The sequence below is a fragment of the Bombus pascuorum genome, chromosome 9 (genome assembly GCF_905332965.1).
Source record: "Bombus pascuorum chromosome 9, iyBomPasc1.1, whole genome shotgun sequence".
NCBI classification, from domain to species: Eukaryota; Metazoa; Arthropoda; class Insecta; order Hymenoptera; family Apidae; genus Bombus; species Bombus pascuorum.
In genome coordinates this window covers 6,065,256-6,088,124 of record NC_083496.1, presented here as the reverse complement: position 1 = coordinate 6,088,124, position 22,869 = coordinate 6,065,256, and the positions used below count along the sequence as shown (strand labels likewise).

Below are 22,869 nucleotides of genomic sequence, written 5' to 3'. Positions count from 1 at the left end.
ACTGACTCTTCGTTTGCCATCTTTCCACGGTCTTCTAGGAAAGTTATACCCGGTGTCCTAAAAGCCTGGTTTCCCGGATCGATTGGATTCTCGGCCGGCTAAGTAATGGCCAGGCAAAGTTTACGACGCGACTCCAGGCGAAATCGCCTTTCTCAGGCGGCAAATTAATTTTTAACTGTCGCGAAACGAATATATCACGACGCGAAATGCCTCGGCTTACATATATCGCCTTCTATAAGTTCTTTTTCGCGTTCAGCAATTCCGTAATGTAATCTCTCTATGTTCTTCCCTCGGGTGAAATTTTTCTAAGCGTGTACATTCCTCGCGTATCGCATCGACGACGACAGTCGATGGATCTTGCCGTCGCGACGTGACAGCAAGGAAAAGGGGTTACGTTTACACAGAAGGTTGAACTGTTGTTGCTGAAACGAACGAGGCACCTCGAGTGTTATCCTCGGTTTTCCGACTATAGGACTTCCCATTGCTCCCTGCGGTGTAACGCGACCGTTCCATTCTTGCACGATAATCTCTCTGTCGAGCCTTGTTCGGCTCCCGTTACGCCCAATTCCTCGATGGGATTTCCCGATCTCCGCAGCTACGCGTTACCGACGCGTTTGTCGCGTCTTCCACCGATTATCGTCCGCGAAATATAATCCTACCGAATCCACCGTACACGAGACACGTACACGTACGACTTTGTCGATTCGATTTTCTTCTGTTTTCGTTTAATCGCACGCGCAATTACGGGCTTGTGTTTCGTCCGACGTCATTCGCACGTTCGAATTGCGCGTTTCATTTCCCTACCGTAACCGTCACGTATTTACAAGAAACAGTTGATACGAGAGAGCTACGGAAAATTTATTCGTGCTCACGCCTCGTTAAGGAGAAGACGTATTTGTCAGCGGCAATGAGCATGCTTGCTTAATAATAATTTAACTGTTTCAGTGGCTTGTTCGACGGTGACAGTGACAAAGTGTCAAGCGGCCCTGCACACTCTGCAAGCTTTCCCTTTCTTCCGCCCAACGTGCCTCTGCAGGGAACCGCATGTAGATCCGGATTGCAACAGTTTTCAGAATTTCCTCTTCGACCACCCTTGCATCTACGTCTCAAAGAAAGGTAAGTTTTCGTGGAAGAAAAATTTACATTTTTCGATAGATACTACCCGAAGGAATTGCAACAGCTTTCCGCGTACTTTAACGGGCCAGATACGATCGCCAATATTTTCACGAATATAAAGTCGTCGAGTTTTTCTATTATCAGAAAATAGGATTTTATAGGCGGAAACAGAGGAAATCAATTAAGATCGATCTAGTCGCCGTGAAAAAGGGATCGAGCTGGACACGCGTTAATCTTCTAACAAGCGTTTAATCGCGAGGTCGTGATCGCAACGAGAGATTCCGAGCGAGCGTCGGGGAATTTCCTCTCGGCGGTCTCGGTCTGTCGTCCACCGACGATACTCGGAAACTTTTAACGAGTCGTACATGCGCGACGTTTCCAATAATCTGTCCCATCGTTCGCTTCTTGTTTAACCTTAACTTCTATCTGGCGTTGTACGCACTCGAAGCAAGCCGCCAGCCGGAAGAACGAGAACGTTGGTCGAAGCTCGAGCGTCCTCGAAACCGGAATCCGTCCCGTTCGTCTTTACCTGAGAAATCGTCGACGATATTTACCGTTCGCATTCTCCGTGATTCCCCTTCGCACGAGCAAGATTATCCGAATGCCTTTCGACTAGCACGGAACTTGTAGTCGGATATTTTTTACCACGATCCCCTTCAGCAATACGCTTTCTGGTTGGATCGACCGGCACGTCTGCCGTCAGTAACTACATATTTTCTATTTTAACTCGGTTTTGCTTGGTTAGACCTTTCGACCGAGGAAAATTGGAAATACAATTATTCTTATCTATTTTTTCGCATGTCACTCCGCTCGTTCACAACTGGGTCATGTAAGGTCGCTTTTCGTGCCCGGTACTCGCATCGTGTATTCGCTCCTCCATTTCTAATTCATCATCCGCGGTCATTCGATTTTTTAAAACGTCCACCGTGAAAAATCGCATCTCTCTGTTCTCTGTTCGATTGATACAAGATAGAGTTACGGTCATCGATCCGCTCTTCTCTTTTTAAAAATTCTCAACGAGGTATCTAATTTCGGGACATACTCGCGAATGCCGGTGTCGGTTAACCCTCTTAATTATTTTGTACCCTCGACTCGATAATAGGATAGGTGATTTAATTCGGTCGAAACGCTGGCGCAGTATAGCTGGTGGATGAAAAACGAAGGTGGCGAGGCAGAGCCGGATGATCGTAGATGCAACACGTTACGCTCGGCGCATCGAGGCGAAAGCTTAGAACCGATTTCTTCGTTCTTTTTGCGATCTTTTTATGCCCCGTCGAAAGCTTCAAAGGCCTCGGCTGCATAAGCTACAACGCGTTGCTTTTCACTGGATTCTGGAACTGACGTTGACTTCGAGAGGAGGAAAACGCGCGGATCTTTGCGCGTTTAACGGAGGGAAAAGGGAAGAGCTGCGTGCCTTTGCCAGGCCTCCTTTCTCCTTCTGCTTCTTTTTTTCGCCACCCGGAAGCCAGTTCTCCCTTTTCTTCGTTTCCTTTTTTCGAAGCAGGAGGGCGAATTTAATCTCATTAAGTGCCGAAGCTTCCTGGTTTTCGTAGCGGCTGCGGCACGGGGCTTTCATTATCCGCGTTGCCTTTCCCGTATGACCGGCTTCCACTGGACCATGCCGGCTTATACACTGGGATAAATGTAATTAAGATTCTGGCCAAACTCTTCTAATTGCTCGACTCATTACTTCCAAATTATTCCTGCTCCTTCGGCCACGAGGATCGCAATGGCTCGCGTTTTCTCCTTCGTTCTTCATCTCTTGAAACATTCATCCTTCGCTATCTTATTCGTATTTGGCGAGCAATTATATTTCCAGTTACGTGGAGCACGTCGACGCTAGAGCGTTCGTGCGAGAGTTCGGTATATCAGTTTGACGAATGCTTTGGTAACCTTGTCGATCATCCATAAATTCCCTGCACCGTCAATCTTTGCTCAAAGTGTTCCTACTGCAAAGTTCCGCTTTCTCTTCTCCCTGTTTTAATAGCAAAATTATATTTGAAGGCGGAGTTCACGGGCGGTGAGATCTTGGCTCGTGACCTTAATTTATTTTTCTCTTAATTGCTTCCTTTTCGAGACATTTCCGTTTTTCTTTTGAAACTAACATTTTCACGTTCCATGAATACCGGTCCTCGATTCCTGATCCTCTTTCGTTTCGCGTTTGCGGACCAATTTAATGAATATTTTATCGATACAAAACGCAGCCGCCCCTAATATGTCATTGTCATTTTCCGATAAAGTACATTCGACGCGTATCGACTATCTGAAACGCGATTTAACACCGATCGAATGCTTGATGGATGTTTAGTCCGTTGGATAATTTTACCATGGAAACGAATCTATCGAAAACATTTATCTTTAGATTTAGCCGGCGTCGTCGCGGTCTGCTCGTGACGTATCAGATGAGGTTAGGTTAATCGTAGGAAAGTTATCTGGAAAGTTGGCGGAGGCAACGTAGCGGAAGTTGTAGCGGACATCGTACGACACGAGAAAATTTGATCGAGGTGCCACTCAGCCGGACATTTCCCTTCGATGAAAAGAGAGGATCGGACGCGGCTCTCGTGGAAGAAACAAAAGGATCGCGATATCTTTGACTGCGGCCTCTTATATAACCACCGCGCCATTGCGGCTTCTCCTACGGTCTCCATTGTTCATTTTCCCGAGGGCTCGCTCGTCCGGGCCGTCGAGCCTTTTGAGCATTTTCGAACGATTCACGGATAATTCCCAATACGCTTCTTTTCACTCACACTCGCTGTTCCAGCCGCGATCCTTCCTCCCCCGCCTCGTACTACCTTCTATTCCCTAGCCTTCTCAGACTTTCTCGCTCTTTCCTCTTTCGTTATCTTTCTCCTTTTTCGTTTTCACTCTTAGCGACGCTAACAGAATGCCTCCCCCCTTTCCTGTCGATTCCGCGAGAGGAATTCTTTTCTTTATCTGGTCCTCGCTCTTGCTCATCTATCCTTCCATCTTCCATTATTCTTATTTCATCGACTCTTTTTTTTTTTTTTTTTTTGACGTATATCTCACGCGCGTTTGCTAATCATTTTCACCTCCGTTCTTAATTTACAAAGCAGATTGTTAATGCTGCGACTCGACTTCTACTTTCTCCGATTTTTATCCATTTTTCTTCAACTATCCGCTTACGGATCTCTTCGGCCTTAAATGAATTAATCCGGCGTTTAATTGTGATCGTTTTTGTTATCGCGGAATTCGTGAGCGGAATAAGAGGAGAGGGATGGTGGTCTTTGAAATTATTCACAGGAAATTTCCGGATCCTCTTCCCTTTATCCGCGAAAAATCTCTCCTCGCCTCTTAACACACCCGTCCGGACTCTTCTTTCCCCCTTTGATAAGAGAATACCTTTATTATTTTCTGATTCTTCTTTTTATCCAGACCCAGGCGCCCGCACCGGCGACTTATTGTTTTATTTTTCATTGGGTTTCGCGCAGATACGTCTTTTCGTTATATTTGTACGTCGGAGAGCCTCAATTTATTTCGCCACGATTTCTAGGGCTGCGAACGGTACCATGAATTTTCCGCTTGCTAATAACGAACGGTAATTTCATTCGAGGAATTTTTTAATTACTCGACCACCAATTACCGCGCCCTTTTAACAAACGCGAGCTCAATGTACGCGTAACCTGTTCATGTTTATTCGTTTCTTTCGAGCGGGCAAAGAGGTGTATCAGATTTTTAGTGGAATTTTTCGTCCATCCGTTCTGTTTAAATTTTACCTCCACTCGTCGCGTCACGGGCGGTAATTATCTCTTTCGAAAAGTAGTTTTCTTTTTTTAAGAATGGAACACGCTTCGGTATTTCATTTCCGTCAGCAACGATGTTATTTAAAACTTTAGCAAACTGAACGTCAGATACTCGCAGACAATATTTTCATTATCCCCATGAAATTGCCAAGCGTCGTAATTCTCCTGCCACACTTCTGGCCCATCGTTGTTGCCACTTAGCAAGCCGTCGTTCAACGGAAACACGAACTGAAAATATTGCATTAACTTCTTGATGCTCGTTCCAGATAAGGATCCGTACGCCATCGACGCCCTGCCAACCTGCAATCATGCGCTGAGCGTCTGTTTACGCGGCAAATCGTGCAGCCAGATTTTCGAGGACTTCAAAAGCAACTGCAAAGCGCGGGAGGGCAAGTGCAGGATGGAGAGCCGGTGAGTGAAAACGTTGCATCATTACCATAGTTTATTCTACTTTTGGCGATCGAGCGAATGCAGGCGAACCCACACGAACGAACGAGTGCAAGCCGTATGCCACGCGTTCGCCACGGGTTCGCCCCATTTTCCAGACGGCCGTAAGTCCGGAAGTCAATATTTACGTCCGCCTCTTCTCAAAAATGTTCCCTCGGAGGTTTCGTCGGCTTTTCCTATGCTCCTTCTATTCATAATTCAACTTAAAGAAAGCGCCGAGTGTTCCTTTTGAATGTCAATCAAAGAAGTAAATTTCTTTGCCTCTCGCGCTGAATTTCGTTCTTTGCGCCTCTGTGTATCTATACGTCGTACCGTTCGTTCAGCCATTCACCGTTCGTCTTCAAACACCGAACAACTTCCCCTTTTTTCAATGTCAGTCGACCCACACCCTACGTCGGACCTAATGCTTCTCCCTCGATGCCGATGGATTTCTTTATGAAGAGGCAGGTCGAGAGGTGCCGATGATACATACTTTTTTATCACCGGTGGTAAGCGATCGCGCGATATTCAAAGGTTCGATACGCGGAGAAGTTTGACGGGGCTAATTCGAAGCTGCGATATGAGATTGAAAAGCAACGTGGCAATCGAAAACGTTAAGCTCCCTAGAACATTCAATCTCGGCGAACGTGCTGGTAACAACGAAAAGTTAAGAGGGAGTTGGCAAATGAAGTTCCGTTGTCGACTGACAGACCGTCCGACGTAATTTTAAACCCATCAGATGTACTGCTTAGCTTCGGTATAGAATTTCTACGATCGCTCTTCTATTTCGATTAAATCGATATCGTAGATGATATGGATCGTACCAGAATCCTTTTACTTATATATAGTAGCGATTTAAATTAGATTGAAATCGCGTGGTGGTTGAAATTAGTACGTCGGTGGTTACTTATTTCGTGCTTACTAACGTTTATCGCGACAGAAATACTATAAACGATAAACGACAAGTTAATTCGGGCTTGTGATTCTTTCCGTGACAATGTTTTATAAAATTATTCATCGCGACCTCTCAATTTTACGCGAACGCTGCATTGGTATAATTTACACGTTCGTCCAACGTGTTGCATAGTCTGCCTGAACGGTACGTTTTAAATTAGTTAAGGCTAAAGAGACGCGTCCCATGATGTGAAAATAAAGGAAAATTTATACAGCAACTTAATCTATCTTTATCTACGTCTTAACGTTAATACTCGTAGTTTATTCCAGATTTTCAAAGTATAAAAGGAACTTACAAAATCTGGATTAAACGGCAAATATATTACACTCAGCGTGCAGTTCTTAGCTTAGCATCGTTTTCCACGAGAAGATGATTATACAAGAGATCCATTTTATGGACCCTAACCTCAACGACCCTTCGACATTTTCGCGTTAAAGAAATCGATAGGCGTTATAGTTCAGAACACTTTTATCCTTCTCAACCTCGTTTGCTTAAGATTTAGCACAGCGGAAGATCGGCCAGTTTCCACAGGTTTTTTCATCAGTCTGCTTCCCTTCTCTCCGCTCCGTCGTAAAGCCATTAGCGATCGAGCGCGTGTGCGAGCACACGCTTTTAATTACAGAAGTTGCTGGCGCGTCGAAAGTTTACGACTACCTCTCTTGATCTTTCTTCTTGAGTAATCGCCTCGCATTTTTCTTGTCACTTTCATCGTTTGACGTACCGTTCTACGATATGATTATTACCATTACCGAAGCTTTTTGAATAGCAAAGCAAAGAAAGAAAAAACAAGAAGAAGAAAAAAAAAGAAAGAGGAGGGATACAAAACTGCGCGAACTACACTTTATACGGGAAAACGCGTAAAAACTTGAACAATGACTTTCGTCGAAGCGATTTATAGCGAGTTCCAAGTACGATGCATCATCGTCTCGCTCGGAAAGCGGACACTTTCGTTGAAAAAAGCTCGTAACAATTTCTGAGTACGTTGCATCATCATTATCAACCGCCTTCTCCTTGGCTGAGTTTTCCTGGTGGCGCAACGGAAGCGCGATGGTAAACGATGTTTAAGGTAACAACGCGAATGGCACGGTAACGTGGCCGTTAAAGGGCGGTAAAACGAACGTGAAATCGCGAGCAGTGTGGAAATACTAGCAGTCACTTTCCGCGAAGCAACCGATCCACGCACGGCCCGCCAACGTTGCATGCGACGCCTAAGTAATTTCTTCGCGGAAACGTTGTAACCCCTCCATCGTTCATAACTGACGCGCGTTCTCTCGCACCCTCCAAGTACGTGGCAGAAACTCGTTTCTTCCGTGAACGACTTCCTCTCGGTTGAAAAGGATAGCGGCAGAACGCGAAAAACATCACTACGTGGCATACAACGTCGAGCGGCACGCCGTTCTACCAACGTGGAACGTACCGGCCAAGTTTTCGGGCTAAAATTAATTAGACGTTTACTCGGCTCGGTGACTAGCGTAGAAAGTTAGCCGAGTTATTAGTAAAACAGCGGAACACGCACTTCTAATAATAAGTTTATGATTTGTTGCGAATAAACTGCGTTTAAATCGCGATTAAATTGCTACATTTCCGTTGGCAAGGGAAGAAATTTGTCAACAGGGTCGAATTCAATTACTCGCTAATAAATGACGTCGAACCTTTCTATCGCATATCGTCGTGTTTTCTTCGTTGCCGGGATAGACGCGCGAAATGGCGAAATAAACGTTTGTGTCAAGGAGAATCGTCTTTTTCACCCCAGAATTCATGTTACGCGAAAGAGATAGCTACTTTCCTTGAAACGTACGAATTCCTTTCGTTGCTGCCACTTCCAAAGGGACAACTTATTCCTCCCCTGTAACGTTGACGTGACACACAGCATAGAAGGGCTAGAAGCATAGAAGCGGTGAAATCTTATCGAAGGATTGGGGAGGGAAGAAAGGCAGAAACGATACGATGTTAAGTACAGGGAAACGTTTCACATATCCTCTCATTGAAAGGTTTTCAATTCCGCTAATTGAACTGACAAATGCAATAAGAAGATGATTCGGTCTATTCCATCGTTTCAATTTCTATCCGCGTTTCCTTTCGTTCTTTGACAGCTACATCTTTTTCTTCGTGCCGGTTACAGTTATTTCTGACAGTTTTGATATACGGTACTCGAAGCGATTAAACGAGAAGTGGCACAAAACGACGTGCGGGATTCGCGATATCGCGACGATCGGTAGTGCTGTTGTATTATCGCAAGAGCTTGCGTACGGAATTTGCCGTATTATCTGCTTTACTTCAGCCGTTTTACTCGGATCTAGGCTCACAGATTAAGAGAAAATTGGAACAAGACTGAAAGACGATGATCAGGAATACGCTATCGGTTAGTTTACTTTTATGGAGCGGCACGTTGGATTGAATTTCAATGTTATTACGGATCGGGACCCTGGGAACGTGGATACAGCACGGAGAGAAAGTATTCCGAAACTTCACGGATTTCTTCTGAATTTAAAAACACGCGCGTGACACGACTCGCGTATTTTTCTCATCATTTCATGCCGTTGGTGTTATTTCACTGGATATAACCCAGTGTACGGCGATCTTCCTCTACGATCGAATACAAAAAATTCATGTGTTTGCTCGAACGCTACGATAAAGTCACAAAGTCACAGCAAAAGATCAATTTCTCCCGCAAAATGATAATTCTTCTATGACTCATAGAAAATGTATACGTGCTTCGATAGCGCGCAAGCACGAACTTCGGAAAGTGCGGAACACCTGTGTACTATTGCATTCTATGTCGTTCGTTCAGTAAGATTAATTTGCCGGGGTGCAAAGTTTCGCAGTTTCTTAGTCTCCTCTGAAATAAATTCGACAAAGTTAGCGGCATTTTCCTCCTTTATTTCCGCGAATAGGTTGTCGAACATCCGCTCGATATGACAGCGGCCAGAGGCGATCCACCAGAGGCGATCCACGATACGTTTCTTGTTTGTTTAGTTTATATAGACCGGCAGAGTTCCATGCGCGGGGTCCCTTGCTTTCTAGGATTTGCGGCGATACGGGACGCGTAAGGTTCAAGAAGAGCGCGTGACCACAACTAATGATCCCGTTAATCTAATTAATGTTTGCCATAAAGTTCGCGGTTCGTTACGCCTGGTATAAGTAGACTCGCAGCGTTTCGCAAGAAAAGGGGACAAAAATAGCCGTGTTAGAGGCGACAAATATACGTTTGCCGGTTAAACTGTTCCTCGACTGCATCGCACAGGGATCAAGGTGGATTAAATTCGTATTCGGAATTGGAGTAAAAATTTCTGTTTGGTGATCGATACGCGATATCGTTCGATGGGAATTGTAGCAGATTGCAGATTGATTTTTGTGGAAAGGAGGTAGGGGTATATTTTTCATTGAACAGCGAGGCGAGAAATACGTGGATTAGCGAAATTGGTATTAATTAGCGGGCTGAGTTGCATCGAGGTTTCTAGACAGGCTGATCTACCTGGCTTAACTATCCATTTTCGTGTTTCCCGAAACTTTAGATCCCGCGGGCGTAGACAGTAGCTGATTTTAACCCCTCGTTACCTCCTCTACTTCCATTCTTCCTTTACTTCCCTGTACAAGTACCATCAGAGCGTACAAGCTATAGGAGAAATACCCAAGAAAGATATCTTTAAGAAGATACTTCGGTATCCAGATAGTTCGAGACTGAAGGTATTTTGACTCGGGTTACGATCGACGACAGGCCGACAACCACGCTATGAGACATTCGCGATGTTTTACAAAAAAGTACTCTCGGTAGTACTCAAACGAAACGTTTGAAACGTGCAGAATTGCATGAACATTGAAACTAAAATATCCGCAGTTGTTGAAGCCTTTGGTTTAACGTTCGAAGTAAGAAGAACCGAGGCTGAAATGCGGGGTAGTAAATAAATTCTCGTATGACGTTTTATTAGAAAGAGGCGAACGAAAGCAGTCGACGGGTTGGAATTTTTTTCTCCTTCCTCCGTTGGTTGAAGATATTCATTTTTCAAGCGGCAATGCACCATCTTTTCTGGCGCTGAGTGGATCGTTTCCACGAGAGGACGGACAGGAGAATGCGCTTTCTAAAAAGCTACCACTTTCCCGCTCCTTTCGTCTGTCTTGACGAAGACAAACCTGCTTCCATAGCGTGATCCGGCTCGCGAGCTTCCGACCGAACACTACCTCTTGGAAAGTAAGAGAAAAGAAAGCGAAACGAGAGATAACCACTTATCTTCGGTACGCTCGCTTCGCGCGATACCGCTAGCACGCGCTAATGAAAACGTATCGTACACACTAAGGACTCTGTTCCGTGTCCGACATTTTGTCTCTCGTTGCGAGACATTCGTCGCGAGAGAAATCGAAGACTTTGGAATTTATATTTGTCGAAGTGATCATCACTTCTAAGAAAACTTTACATCTGGTCTTTAGTTTTCTCAAGCACTGAAGCCATCGACAGCATACAGACGAAAGACTGCGTCGAAGGCAAACCATAAACAGTAGATAGGCGATGTTTCGTTCACTCGCGGAGAGACGCGATCCTGAGGAAGCACGTCAACGGGAGTCGCAAATTCTCGTTACGATTAGACAATCGACGCCGCGAAATGATCGATCCCCTATTTCGGTTAGGATAATAAAGGTAGTTAAATTTGTTATATCGGTGTCAATTTCGGTTAGGATAATAAAGGTAGTTAAATTGAATATGACACCGATATAACAAATTATAAGTTACAGTTTATTCCAACAACTTTGTAACGAAGATAGTTCACTGGTGCGTATGTATGAGTATGAGTTGATAGAGAGTAATTGTAATTCCTAAGTGCAAGTTGAAATGGTGAAAGGTCGAAAACGGAAGAGCAACTGACTTCTATGAAAATGATGCTGCGGAGGAAAACTTGTGATGGGTGGATCCACGGATATGAGATGAGCTGATTCGTTAAAGACAGGGTTTCGCTATGATAGTGAGGGACATAGGCTTCGTTGGTAATTGGTTAATTTTCGAGGTTGGTGGGTGAGGAAGGGACTAACTGTCCCTGAGAGAAAGTGGTGAGTGGGAAGCATCATACGTGACAAAAGGTCGATTTCCCGAATCTTCCCGTAGTGAACAATAAACTGTTAGACAACGAATTACTAAAGAGGTGTCTGTTCGACCTGAAGGACCTTAGCTGGAATTTGCTAAGATTTATGATGGGTCCCTGAGGCTATCGAGGGTACGCCGTGAGGATGTGCGGACATCTGGTCGCCAGCCTGCCCGCGGTATGTTGCCTGGTCTAGGTAGAGAGTCAGCCGACGTAACAGGCGTGCGGATCTGGATCAGCTCAATTATATTCCGAACTTTGTATTTACGCTTCGGTATTTAAAATGTATATTTTCTACCTTACAATTTATCCGCGCGTTCCTTTGTATTCACATCTAATAACCTCGACAATATCCATTGCAGTCAGCAAATGTATCGTCAACGAAATCCGAACGATGATGTGCATTTCCTGTTGAGAAACGCTGTCTGAAAATCAACGAAGAGTAAAAGTGGGTGACGATTAATAGCTACGGTTAAGCGTATTTCTCGCGACCAAACAGAAAATAAAAGTATAGAGCGAAAGGGAAGCGGAGAGACTGAGACACCGATAGAAAAGTTGGAAGTCAGTGTCGCGTACAAGCTGTTGACATTTAATTTAAATCAAGTCGGAAGGGGAAAGTTTTGCGCTATCGATCCAAAGTAGTTACAAGAGGATAGCAAGCAAGTAGTTAGGTCTGGTGAACTTTCGTCTCGCGACGTTGGAATTTCGTGCACGGAAAGTACCGGAAACGATGGCCAATGACGATCGTTTCGAAAAAATGAACGTCAATATGTAGCCTTCCGCGGGCAAAGAAACTTTCGTGGAATTTCAAAGTTGAGGAACGAAGGATGGCTTGGTGGAGAACCGGGCGGTCTGGTGTTCGAGTAATGAAACCAGGAATGGCAGGGGGAAATCAATTTCTGCCGAAAAATGCCACCGGCGAACGCGTAATTAAGCATCGGGACTCGGGTATTTTTTAAATTAAATTTATACGAACTCTGGTCGTGCACTCGCGCGTCGCTGGCGCTCTGGTTGACTGAAAAGCGAAAATCGCTAAAAGTTGGGCGATGTAAAAACGAAAAGGAGATACATAGCGTTAAACAGACGGTGGTAACAATACCGTGGTACGATACGCGTCGCGTCCCATCGAAAATATTCACCGCGCGAAATGGCCGAGTTGTGTAGTACGTTAATTAGCTCTGCCACGAACTTCCCAAGGGATAGGAAAGCGAAGATAATTACGGACGTGTCGACGATACTGTCGGTCCCTGACGAAGGAGTTGACGTTTGAAAACGAATGGATTCCATCGACCAGGCCGGTGTTCCGCTATCGAGTTATCCTCGAATACTCGAAACGATCGCGCGTGACAAATGTTGCCGGCTCTTTCGACACTTCGTTCGAGGGGGAGGCGCATTCGAAAATAAACACAGATCGCTGCCGAACGCGTTTGATAAACTATTTTAATAAAGGACGTACATTATATCTTTCATAGAATCGGCGACAGGTTAACAAACGTTTGGACAACAATTAAACATGCAAACGTTTCATTTTCCATATCTTCTAATGGAATTTCATAAATTTGGAAAACGAGAGAAAAACGAATCGGTTTGTAGAATAGCGTCTGTATCGCAGCCTTCGCGAAGAAAAATTATACGCAAGCGTAACGACGGACGAATTTCAAATATTTCCATATTTTCGTCACGCTATCGTTTCTCAGGAATTATTCCCGTCATTATCTTTCCACTTACCATGTCGACGTTGTTCCGGTCGCAGGGCGTAGCAACCCAATCGTATTTAAGTCGATCTGCATAGAGGTATCGCGAAAAGCGTTCGGTACAACGCCGTCGAAATAGCAAGATAATTATTTTCGTTGGCGAACAGACCTTGCACGTAACCCCTTGTTCTCTGTTCCGTCGATAGTAAGAATCGCACGAAACTGCCAAAATGCCACTCGTGAATGTTACGGAATACAAGTGGCGGAATACGAGAAATAGGCAGCAGTCACGAAAAGAGTCGATCAGAGACGACGAGATTTAGACGAAGTGTCGTCGAGGGAGAAGATGTTATATCGAAACTCGATGAAATATCGGTATATTTATTTCTTGGGGAAAAAGAGAAGGAGAAAATAAAAAGTAGAAAATAAGATTGCTCTCGGGGGTTTCTATTCTTTAATCTCCTCCTCGAGGAGAAGCGAACGGGGCTTATTTCAGAAAAAAGGAGAAAGTGAAACGGTAGAGGGGCAAAGGGGCGAAGAAGGATAGGAACTAGGAGAGGGACGGAGGAATCGAAGTGCTCGATGAACGGCTAACGAGGTCCAACTTTGCCGGAAATGACGATGTACCGCTTCGCTTGGAGCTCGAACCGGTGACTTCAGGATCAAACCGCCTCTCTTTCGTTCCGGCAGTTGAACCGGTGTGAAATTGCCGGTGAATTTCTCCTCCCGTTCGGCTTGATAACCAAGAGATCCTCCAGACAAAAGAAACCTCCAGACCCCCGGATCAAAGTAATTTCAAACGAGAGAGCGAGAAGCAACGGCATCGCTGCGCGTTTCACCATTCTGTCTTCGATTTTTCCCATTCTTCGAGGTTTGTCGGTCTCCTAACTCCCACTGACGGTTTTCGTGGAACGTGTATGCGCGTTCTCACGCGAAGAGGTTAGGACGCGAGCAAAACGTTGGCAAACGTACAAGGAGCATAGGATAAAAGGCTCTCGCGGCCAAGTAAATCGAATCGCCCAATTCCGCGAGCGGAACTGTAAAAGCGCATCGATGCATCCTCGGAATTGTATATCGCGGTATTTCGCCAAGAATATGGATGTACTCGAGCCTGTAAGAAACCGTCGTGCGATTCTTTCCGGAAATAAACGCGTCGACCGTCTGAACCATCGGAGAACATGGACGAATAATCTACCGAACCGGCTGTTTCTCTTTTAGCGCGATCTCTGCTACGATTCAGCCGATTTCACCGTGCTTGAATCACGTGGAATTGCACGGAGGCAGGATTAGTAGAAATACCAGGATCGATGCTCCGGTATCAAGCCCTCGTATCGCGTCCAGACAGATTTCGAAAGCAGCAGATTTCAATAAATACTCGGAACACCGATACTTATGGAAAGTTCGCGCTGTGTATGGAAATTTCGACGTCTGGCTTTTCTCGCGTGCTCGCCAATCCGGTAGCTCGTATCTTCGTCGGACAGAAGTCGAGTTGAATTGTATAGAGTTTAGGACGGCGGGATAAGAAGAGGGGAAAGAGAAGGGATAGAAGTCGAGAAGCGCCGGTGGCTAAAGCCGATTGAAACAATCGGCGATCAGTGTTCGGTGATCCCACTTGGAAATGGCGAAGGGTTGGAAACGAAATCGTCTTGACATCGAACCTCACCCCCGCGACCATTCTACTCGAACGATTCCTGTGCTCGAGGCGTCGACTGACTAAAATTTCTCGCAACTACTGCTTCTCTCTCAATCTTTCTTTCTCTCCCTCTCTCTCTCCCTCCCTCTCTGCCTCTCTCTAGTACACACGACACGACAAGGGAAACAGTTTCGAGTAGTTGTTGTTTGCTTTTCACGTCGTGCATTGATCTATATTTTTATCTCATTCGGTCCGTCTTTTATCAATCGATTCAGTCGACCAGATCGATAGTCGAAATGTTTGTAACGTTCGAAGATTTCGTAGAACAGATTTCGACGACGAAAACCGGATTATTTCCGATTGAAATAAATATGGACGAATCGTAACTAGACGTTGATATAAAATTACTGACCTCGTTTAACCGGAACGGACAAAAGATAATTAAGTACTAACGATATTGGAAGATTAACATTGCGCCAAATGATCGATGAAACCATGCGCTCTCCGCTCGATCAGGATTACATCGGAGTCGATCAAATTTCGGAAAGTTATGAGGGATGATACGTGTGGAGTATTATGAACAAATAGTAAATTAAGTCAACGCGATTCGCGAGGATCTTGGCCGAGCTTCGATAGGCGATAAAACACGTCGGCCTCGATGGGAATGAATATTTGCACGTTGGTGAATAATTCAGAACGATGGAAGAAAACAGGATTCGCTGAATAATATGCAATCGGTGAAATGTTTCGCTGCATGCGCGGCGTGCACTTGAAAACTGATACGTTTGATAACCCACAGAGGGTGCATTCGAGTGGATAAATGCGTTATTGGAAACCAATCGGGAGGATAACGTAATTGTTGAAGTGTGTGCGTGATACAGAGAGAGAGTTGTCATAACGGGCCGGCCCTTTAACGTGCTCTAGGAAAGGTAAAATCATAATATGTACAACGGATGAACGCCATTCTATATTTACATATTATTATTATTATTTCCAGCGATAATTTTAATCGTTCGCAGTGTCTAGTCGATGGTTCGCGATTGCCTCTGAATCGAGTTTCATTCACAGCCATACAGATAACGAAACTTTTAAAGGGAACAATTATCTCTTTGATGTCTGGTTATTTTAGATTCTTTGCCTTGTCACGCGGTATCGATAGCTCCCCGTACAAACGAAACGCAATATTTTTTCGGTTTTTAATTTTCCAACGACGTTTTCGGATCGCACAGGACCCAGCCTCTCTTCCGTTTTAATCGTCAAACGACGAAGCCGGAAATGAAAATTAAGAAACGCGGAGCACGGAGGTCGTGAAAGGGTAGGTAGGGTGCGAGCACGAATCGTGAAAATGGAAACGAGAATGGAAAGTGGGTGAGTAAAATGCTATCCACCTGGGGGCCGGATAAATATTAACTCTTTTATAAATATGAAACGTGGCCGGAACTTCCTCTTGTTACGTCGGCTGGATAAAGAGAGTCGTGGGCAGGACGAAGGAAGATGACGAAGAGACGAGTGACTACCGATTGAAAAGAGAAACGATTCTCAGGAGATGGACGCGAGGGGTGAGACAAATAAGCAGAAACAACAAGACAAGCTCCATACTTTCTGCATGCTGAAAGAAAGAGAGACCAAACGAAGGAAAGAGAAAGAGAGAGAGAGAGAGAGAGAGGCTGACGTGTTGGAGAAATATCGCGGATGTGTGTGTGTGTGTGTGTGTGTGGACGGGCACGCAGAAACAGGGAGATAAATTCCTGCGGATTGCATGGAATCGGCAGAGCGGAGTTTATTTTACGGCTCCGGAGAATATTCCTGTCTCGATGTAATTGTAATGATGATTTATCGCGATAAGAGAATCGATTTTCTTCCGGGATTTGGATGTTTCTGCGAGCTGAAACGGAACCAGGGTCCATTATATCTCGTGGACGTATATTTATACTCGAGGATGTGTTCCTACGCTGTTCGCAATATTTCTCGGCAATGTTTTTTCGTCTGAAACCTTTTCGACTCGAGGAAGATTACACACTCTGATCAAAGGATTCATGACTCGAGTATGAAGGTATCTCGGTGCACTTGGTCGATCGCCGCGATGTAAGCTCAACTAGGTACAACTCCCGTGGTGTGAAGTATCGCTTGTCAGAGTTCACGCAACGGTAACATCTTGTGTGTGAGTTGTCATTAATTTTCTACGTCTTCGACTACGGATACTTACATATATACATATATAGGTACTTCATCGATGCACTCGAACAACAGGAAATTTGACCAATTTTCGATATCAGTTACATCGGTTTAATAGAGACCGCTTTAACAAAATTTGTTTTTAAATGGAACACGATTCCGAAAACGAGGACACTTAGATCCGGTAGCGATTAAACACCGACGAAAGAACCTCGTCTGCCGCCGAGGATCACGAAATTGCAGCCGTTTCAGTAATCATCGACATATTGTAGCCGAAACTCGAACATCGGGCTAGCAGAGGAAAGGAGATGGGACAGGTTAGCGTTTAGCAGCGTACAGCAGCGTATAGCAGTGAAAAGGACCGTCGGAACAATTAGCGCGAATTCCGCGTCTGATGCAGTTTTCGCGTCCGTCCGATTGTTTTGGCGCCGTTGAATTTTCCGGGCACGGCCGTAGGAGGCTGGCACGGCAGTTAAGCCGAATTCACACCAGAAATTAGTGCCCGGTTCGAGTCGTTCACCCCTCGGTCACAACCTCCCCTCATCGGGGACTCCGCTTGAAACTCAAACCCGTACGAGGAAAACGTCCACGACCTCGATTGTTTCGGGCATGCAAAAAGAAAAAAAACCGCGCTATAGGATTTCCATTCCACCCGCCCCTTCCGCTTCCCTTCTACTCCTATTCCATGGTATTCGCAACCCCGAGAACGAGCATAGTGTATTTTTTTCGTTCTTTTCATTTGCCAAGTCCGTAGAAACGGTGGAAGTTCATTTGTCAGCCGAATAACATCCACGGACTGATACGTCAATCCGAAATCGAATTAAAGCCGAGGAGCAACGTCACGAACGTCAGTCGCGGTATCATCTATTTCCAACTTTTAAGCGGTGCCACGCTCGGAAAAGTCAAGAATATTTCTTCGCAAACAAGACATCTTCTATCTTTCATTCTATCGACCCGTGCCTCTTCGATTTTCGCGGTCGTTCCGCTCGAAATTTCTCCAAGATCGGACAACTTTGTCTCGCTGAACGCTACTGCAGAAAAATTTGCACAATCGTGGAACATCGACTCTTCCCTCTGGCAACATTAGTCGCAGTCTCGGCACAAAATCCTATTTGCAGCGAAATCGCGGTCCCGCGACCGAATGAAATTTATGTCCATGTTCTATCTTCGGCATTCACGATCAAATCGAAGCTGAAAGAAAAGCCGAGCACGTTTTTTTCGCCTACCAAACTCGACCTTCGAATTATCGCCATTCGGTTCTTTTCACGCGAATAACGTCGAACTTTGGCACTTTCAGTCTTTTCTTTTCTTTTAATTTCGATTTGCTAAAAATTAGTAACGAACGCCACTACGTATATATCGAGTGCTATAGTCTCTCGAAGTCTCGAAACGTCGAAGGTTTGCAAGCTTGCGAGCGGCAACGGCGAGTGAAAAATAAGTTGGGAACGAGTAAGTAAGATTCACTTAGGTAGAAAGACCGTTTCAATGAAAAAGGGGCGATAGTTTCGGATTCAAGCAATTAACTCGCGTGGCACCGTTACACCGTTATATACACGCGGCAACGAGACCAAGACACTCCAAGTCCGCTGTAATTGTGTTCGTTAATTAAGATTACGATCAGGACGAGGCTGAACGTCTGACCTGGTTCTCCCAATGTTCGTCAATTTTGTAGAGACCTAGCGGCACGGCAAACTCGAAGAATTATTCGGGATAATACGTAGCATTGTGTGTATCGTAGTTTTTATTTTTGCTCGTTTTTTTTTCTTCTTTTGTTTCATGTATTCCGTGCTTCTCGTTCGAATCGCTCTTCCCAAAGCTACACACTCGATTTCTTCTTTTCTCTCTGCTCCCTTGAACTTCGCGTTCACTGATTGTTCTTGAACTCGTTCGATAAACAATGCAACCGCTACAGGGTCGATTAAAATATTGGTCAGGTAGTTGGAGTGCTCTGGCATTGGTGTGTCTATGTTTCAGAATTTCGCAGGAGTCGGGCCGCTCGCTGCTTGTTTGAACATGAAATCGAGCCAGCGAGGCGCGAGCCGGGTATAATGAAATTGTATCACAAACTGATGGAAATGTGGGTTAACTTCATGCTCTGACAATCACAATTTGCCTTTGATTGAATCGAGGCCTTTGATACGAATTTTTCGTCAGTCGAGGCAGTCACGAGCGTACATTAAACGTCATTCCACCTTCGTAGAATATCCTCTCCCAATTTAACGATCACCGCGATACTTTGCGAGAAAATTACCGATACGCACGGCGTTAATCGCTAGTGCGAATATTCCGCAGACTTTTGCAAAATTCACGGACACCGATCTTTACACGTACGTTGATGATCGTTCACGCGCGAGGCACTGATGGTCGACGGACGGTTGATTTAGGCGTACAAGAATAAAAAGCACGATACTCTGCTGCTATATGCAACGAGGAAAATAAATATTCCGCGGAACGATATATAATGGAAAATCGTGAGCAGCGTGGGATCGATTTGAATACGAGTTTAAAGAGATCGTCAGAGAAGTCGGATATTTCTCGTGAAATATGAATTCGTGCCGATGCGCGACTCGTGAAACAATGCGAGTAGCTTAAAAGGATTAATTAATCGTTGCGTTAAGCGAGGATGAATTAAAAGTCCGGAGCTCGGAATGGAACAGAGAGAGAGTTGCCTCTTCTTTTCAAAACGAACAGGTAGAGACACAATCGATGCTTCTGCCCCTTTGTGTTTCGCTCGCTCCCCGACGCGATTCGATGGTAATCGAATTTTAGAAATCGTGCCGCAACGCGCTCCACTCGTGTCGTACAATGTCGAACGAGGTCGGTAGCGGCGCTCTTTTATCCCATTGTCCCGAAAGATATCCAATGGACACAGTGTGATAGAGCTCCACGCGCAACCAATCCACAAGGGAATTCTTCAAGTGCTGTAAAACCTCGTTATTATCCCGATATAAAAGCTCGACCGGTGGACAGATTGCCACCGATTATAACCTTCGCTCGTAACACCATCGTGCCACGAATAAGTTTTCTTCTCTGTCGTTCATTTTCGTCACAACGCACAAGCAAACCGTCGACGAAACCGTTTGGTTTATTCCCGTCGATTTGTTCATGTTCGCCGCGCGTAACTGGAACTTTCACCGGAGAACAGAAGCATAGCGGAAGACACGCGGTGTACTTTGAATATCATCGAGATCGACTTACGTCTATCGCGCGATTATTTTTCAGCTCGTGGAATGGAAAAAGGTTTCCGAGTCTGTACGGTGATAAACGTAATGGCGGTATCGAGGTCATTAATTCTAGAGTGGGATCGTTAGTTAAGTCGTAATCCAGAGTAGATATCCGGTAACTTGGCCCCAAAAAGCAAGAGTTATCGTTTGAAATATGTTTACATGTGGCATACAGAATTTAGCGAAACGCCATGGAAAACGCAAACGGTGAAACGTCAGCAGTAACATGTTTAAATAGCACCGGTGGAACAGCAGCTACGGTCTAACACGATCAAACGTGAACAAGCACGCATTCACCGTGTTCTCGGGATGTAGTCACGGTGCCGTATCTGCCGGGTTGTTATTTATAAATATACGAATCTCGTGGAACATCTCTTTGGTTAAATATCGCTACAGTGCCGCAGTGGCACGTTTTCTACCTATATTGCTCCACGTGGACGTTAATTTATTCTGGAGATGGAGAATCGAGCGGAGCCTGGTCTAACGAACGTACCGATGCGTTTGCAAATGGACGGAGAAGAGCGCAGGTCGAGTTCTCCACCGAGAAAAAGGTGACGACCTTCTTTCGAGCTGTCGACGCTCGCAATATCGATATTAAAAGTTCAAGAGGAAGATAAATGAAGCAAAGGCTCGAATGGATGACCGATAATTAAATTTATATTCTCCGTATAATGAGAAATTGCAAACGGATTGGAACAGGCGGAGAAAGAGAGAGAGAGAGAGAGAGAGAGAGAGAGAGAGAGAGAGAGGGAGGTTGTGCCGGTGGGAAAAAGTTTTCTCGGTGGCCGATTTCGAAGGGGATTGGTAACGTCCGACGCAGACACGACTACGGATGGAAATAAATCGAGCAGAGATTTGCGATACAAGGCGGTAAAGTTCGTCGGAGCATATCAACGTAATCTCTTCGGAACGATTATCAATTTAGCCACTCTCGAAAACGTTCCCGACACGATAGATCGTTTAGACGTAATCACAGTAATAAGGCGTGCCGCGTTGCTCCGTCGACGATGTAATTTTGTTGTAAACTCATCAACATTTACGAGCTACCGCTTCTGACTATATCGTGTCCCCTCGTCCTCGCGTGCATTTTCATTTCAACGGCGAATATATTACATTTAATATATTCATGCGTCTTCGGGATACGTTAACCGAATTTCCGTGTCGGGGGCCTCTTCTCGAATTAAGGGCTTTCACGATGAATCGTAAAATCAAGCGGGTGTAGTCTCGGTGCGTCCCTTTTTTTTTTTTTTTACGCGGCCTCTCCCGCAGTTTGCCACCGCGCTTTAAAATAGAGTCCCCAGGGAAAGAGAAAGAGGAGAAGGGATATCCTCGTCTCGGTGAACGAGAACGCGAGGCTCTCTCGCGTCATTAGAGTCGAATCTGTTGGAAGTTGCAGTGGAACATCGTTCGTTTCTCTTGTTCGCTGTGGTGTGGACACTCGGCGCGACTCGGAAACGTTAATTGAGAGAATAAGACAAAGTATGGTGGAAGTTTCGGAGCGTGAATCTTTCTTCGGTCTCTTGTAAAGTTGCAACACGTTGGCAGAATTTTAACGAGGCCTGGCGGGATGCGGCCGATCGCCTGGTGCTTACAAATCACGAGGTGATACATCGTACGCTTGTTCCCTCAGCTTATTCTCTTGCCCCCACACCAAACCCATCCGTCTGCCTCCAGGTAAAAGGCTTTTCATCCCCGTAATGGCTATCGCGTCTAATTAGTCGATCGAGGTATCGATTCCTCAAACGTGTCCAGACTGTTTACCCGCGATTTTTCTACGGAATTCCATCGCCGTGAGATTGATCCTTCCTTCTTCAAGAAAATCACGCGTCTGCCCCGTCGATGTTCGCAATGATTGTTCTTTTAAAGCGATCGACGTGGAATATCGTAATAAGAAATATTTAAAAAAGCGAAAAAATAAATTTTTTACGCAAACGTTGCTTCTTTACCGATGAATAAGGAGTCGTATTAATTAAAGAGACGTTTCAGAGTTCGTTTAATTTAATATGCAAAATTGGTATCAGTCGGGCGATTTGTGAGAACGAACGTTCGATATCTCTCCCATCGAAGTTCCTCGTTATTGGAAAAGTCTATAAACTTGGTGAAAGCTGGCGAAACGCGAGAGCAAGTTACGGGCATATCAATGTTCCATGATTTTCTTAATTTGCTGGGAACGTTGGCGATCGCCGAGTAATTTCGTGCAACTAACGTACCTACTCGGACAATAACCGAACCGCTTTCCACGGTTCCGTCGGGCAATCGAAGAAAGTTTAACGTCACTTTCTACCGGATTCGTTAAACTTCGACTTTCGAGAGTTTTTACTTTGCCGTTTCATAAACGTTCCACGGCAAATTCTCGACCAAGTTGCTTTTTAATTGGACACCAAGTTTACCATACACGCTTATCCCCTCATTCATTCAATTATGTTTTCGTAAATGTTGAATCGCGCACGGGATGAACAACGCTCGCGTGTAACGCCGCTTTTCCTCATTATTAAACGACCTTAATAGCCTGTAATCAGACAAAGCTAGTTATGCCACCTTTTTTCTGCGATATAATCAAAATGTGGAATCAACTAGGGGAATAATCGTAGCGTAATGAGCCAAGTGTCACGATCACGTGCAATTAACAGGACAAAACGCATCGACCACGCTAGAGGTAATAACGAAAAAAAAAAAGAAAATAATAAAATAAAAACGAACGTGCAGTGCAATAAATTTAGATGGAATGTATCGGTGGTCGGACGTTCATTAATATCGTCTGCGCGGTCGAACGCAGACGGATTGCATATTTCATTTCGCGGCGTGTATAAAAC

At 45.0% G+C, this 22,869-nt stretch overlaps 1 protein-coding gene across 2 annotated transcripts in view; it reads left to right on the top strand.

Annotated features, from left to right (window-relative positions):
• LOC132910788 (uncharacterized) overlaps positions 1-22,869 on the top strand; it is a 222,320-nt gene that overhangs the window by 101,939 nt on the left and 97,512 nt on the right. For both annotated transcript variants that reach the window (XM_060966791.1, XM_060966793.1), the window contains 2 exons: positions 946-1,116; positions 5,144-5,288. In XM_060966791.1, the coding sequence (XP_060822774.1) occupies positions 946-1,116; positions 5,144-5,288 (316 nt within the window). The remainder of the gene's footprint in view (positions 1-945; positions 1,117-5,143; positions 5,289-22,869) is intronic.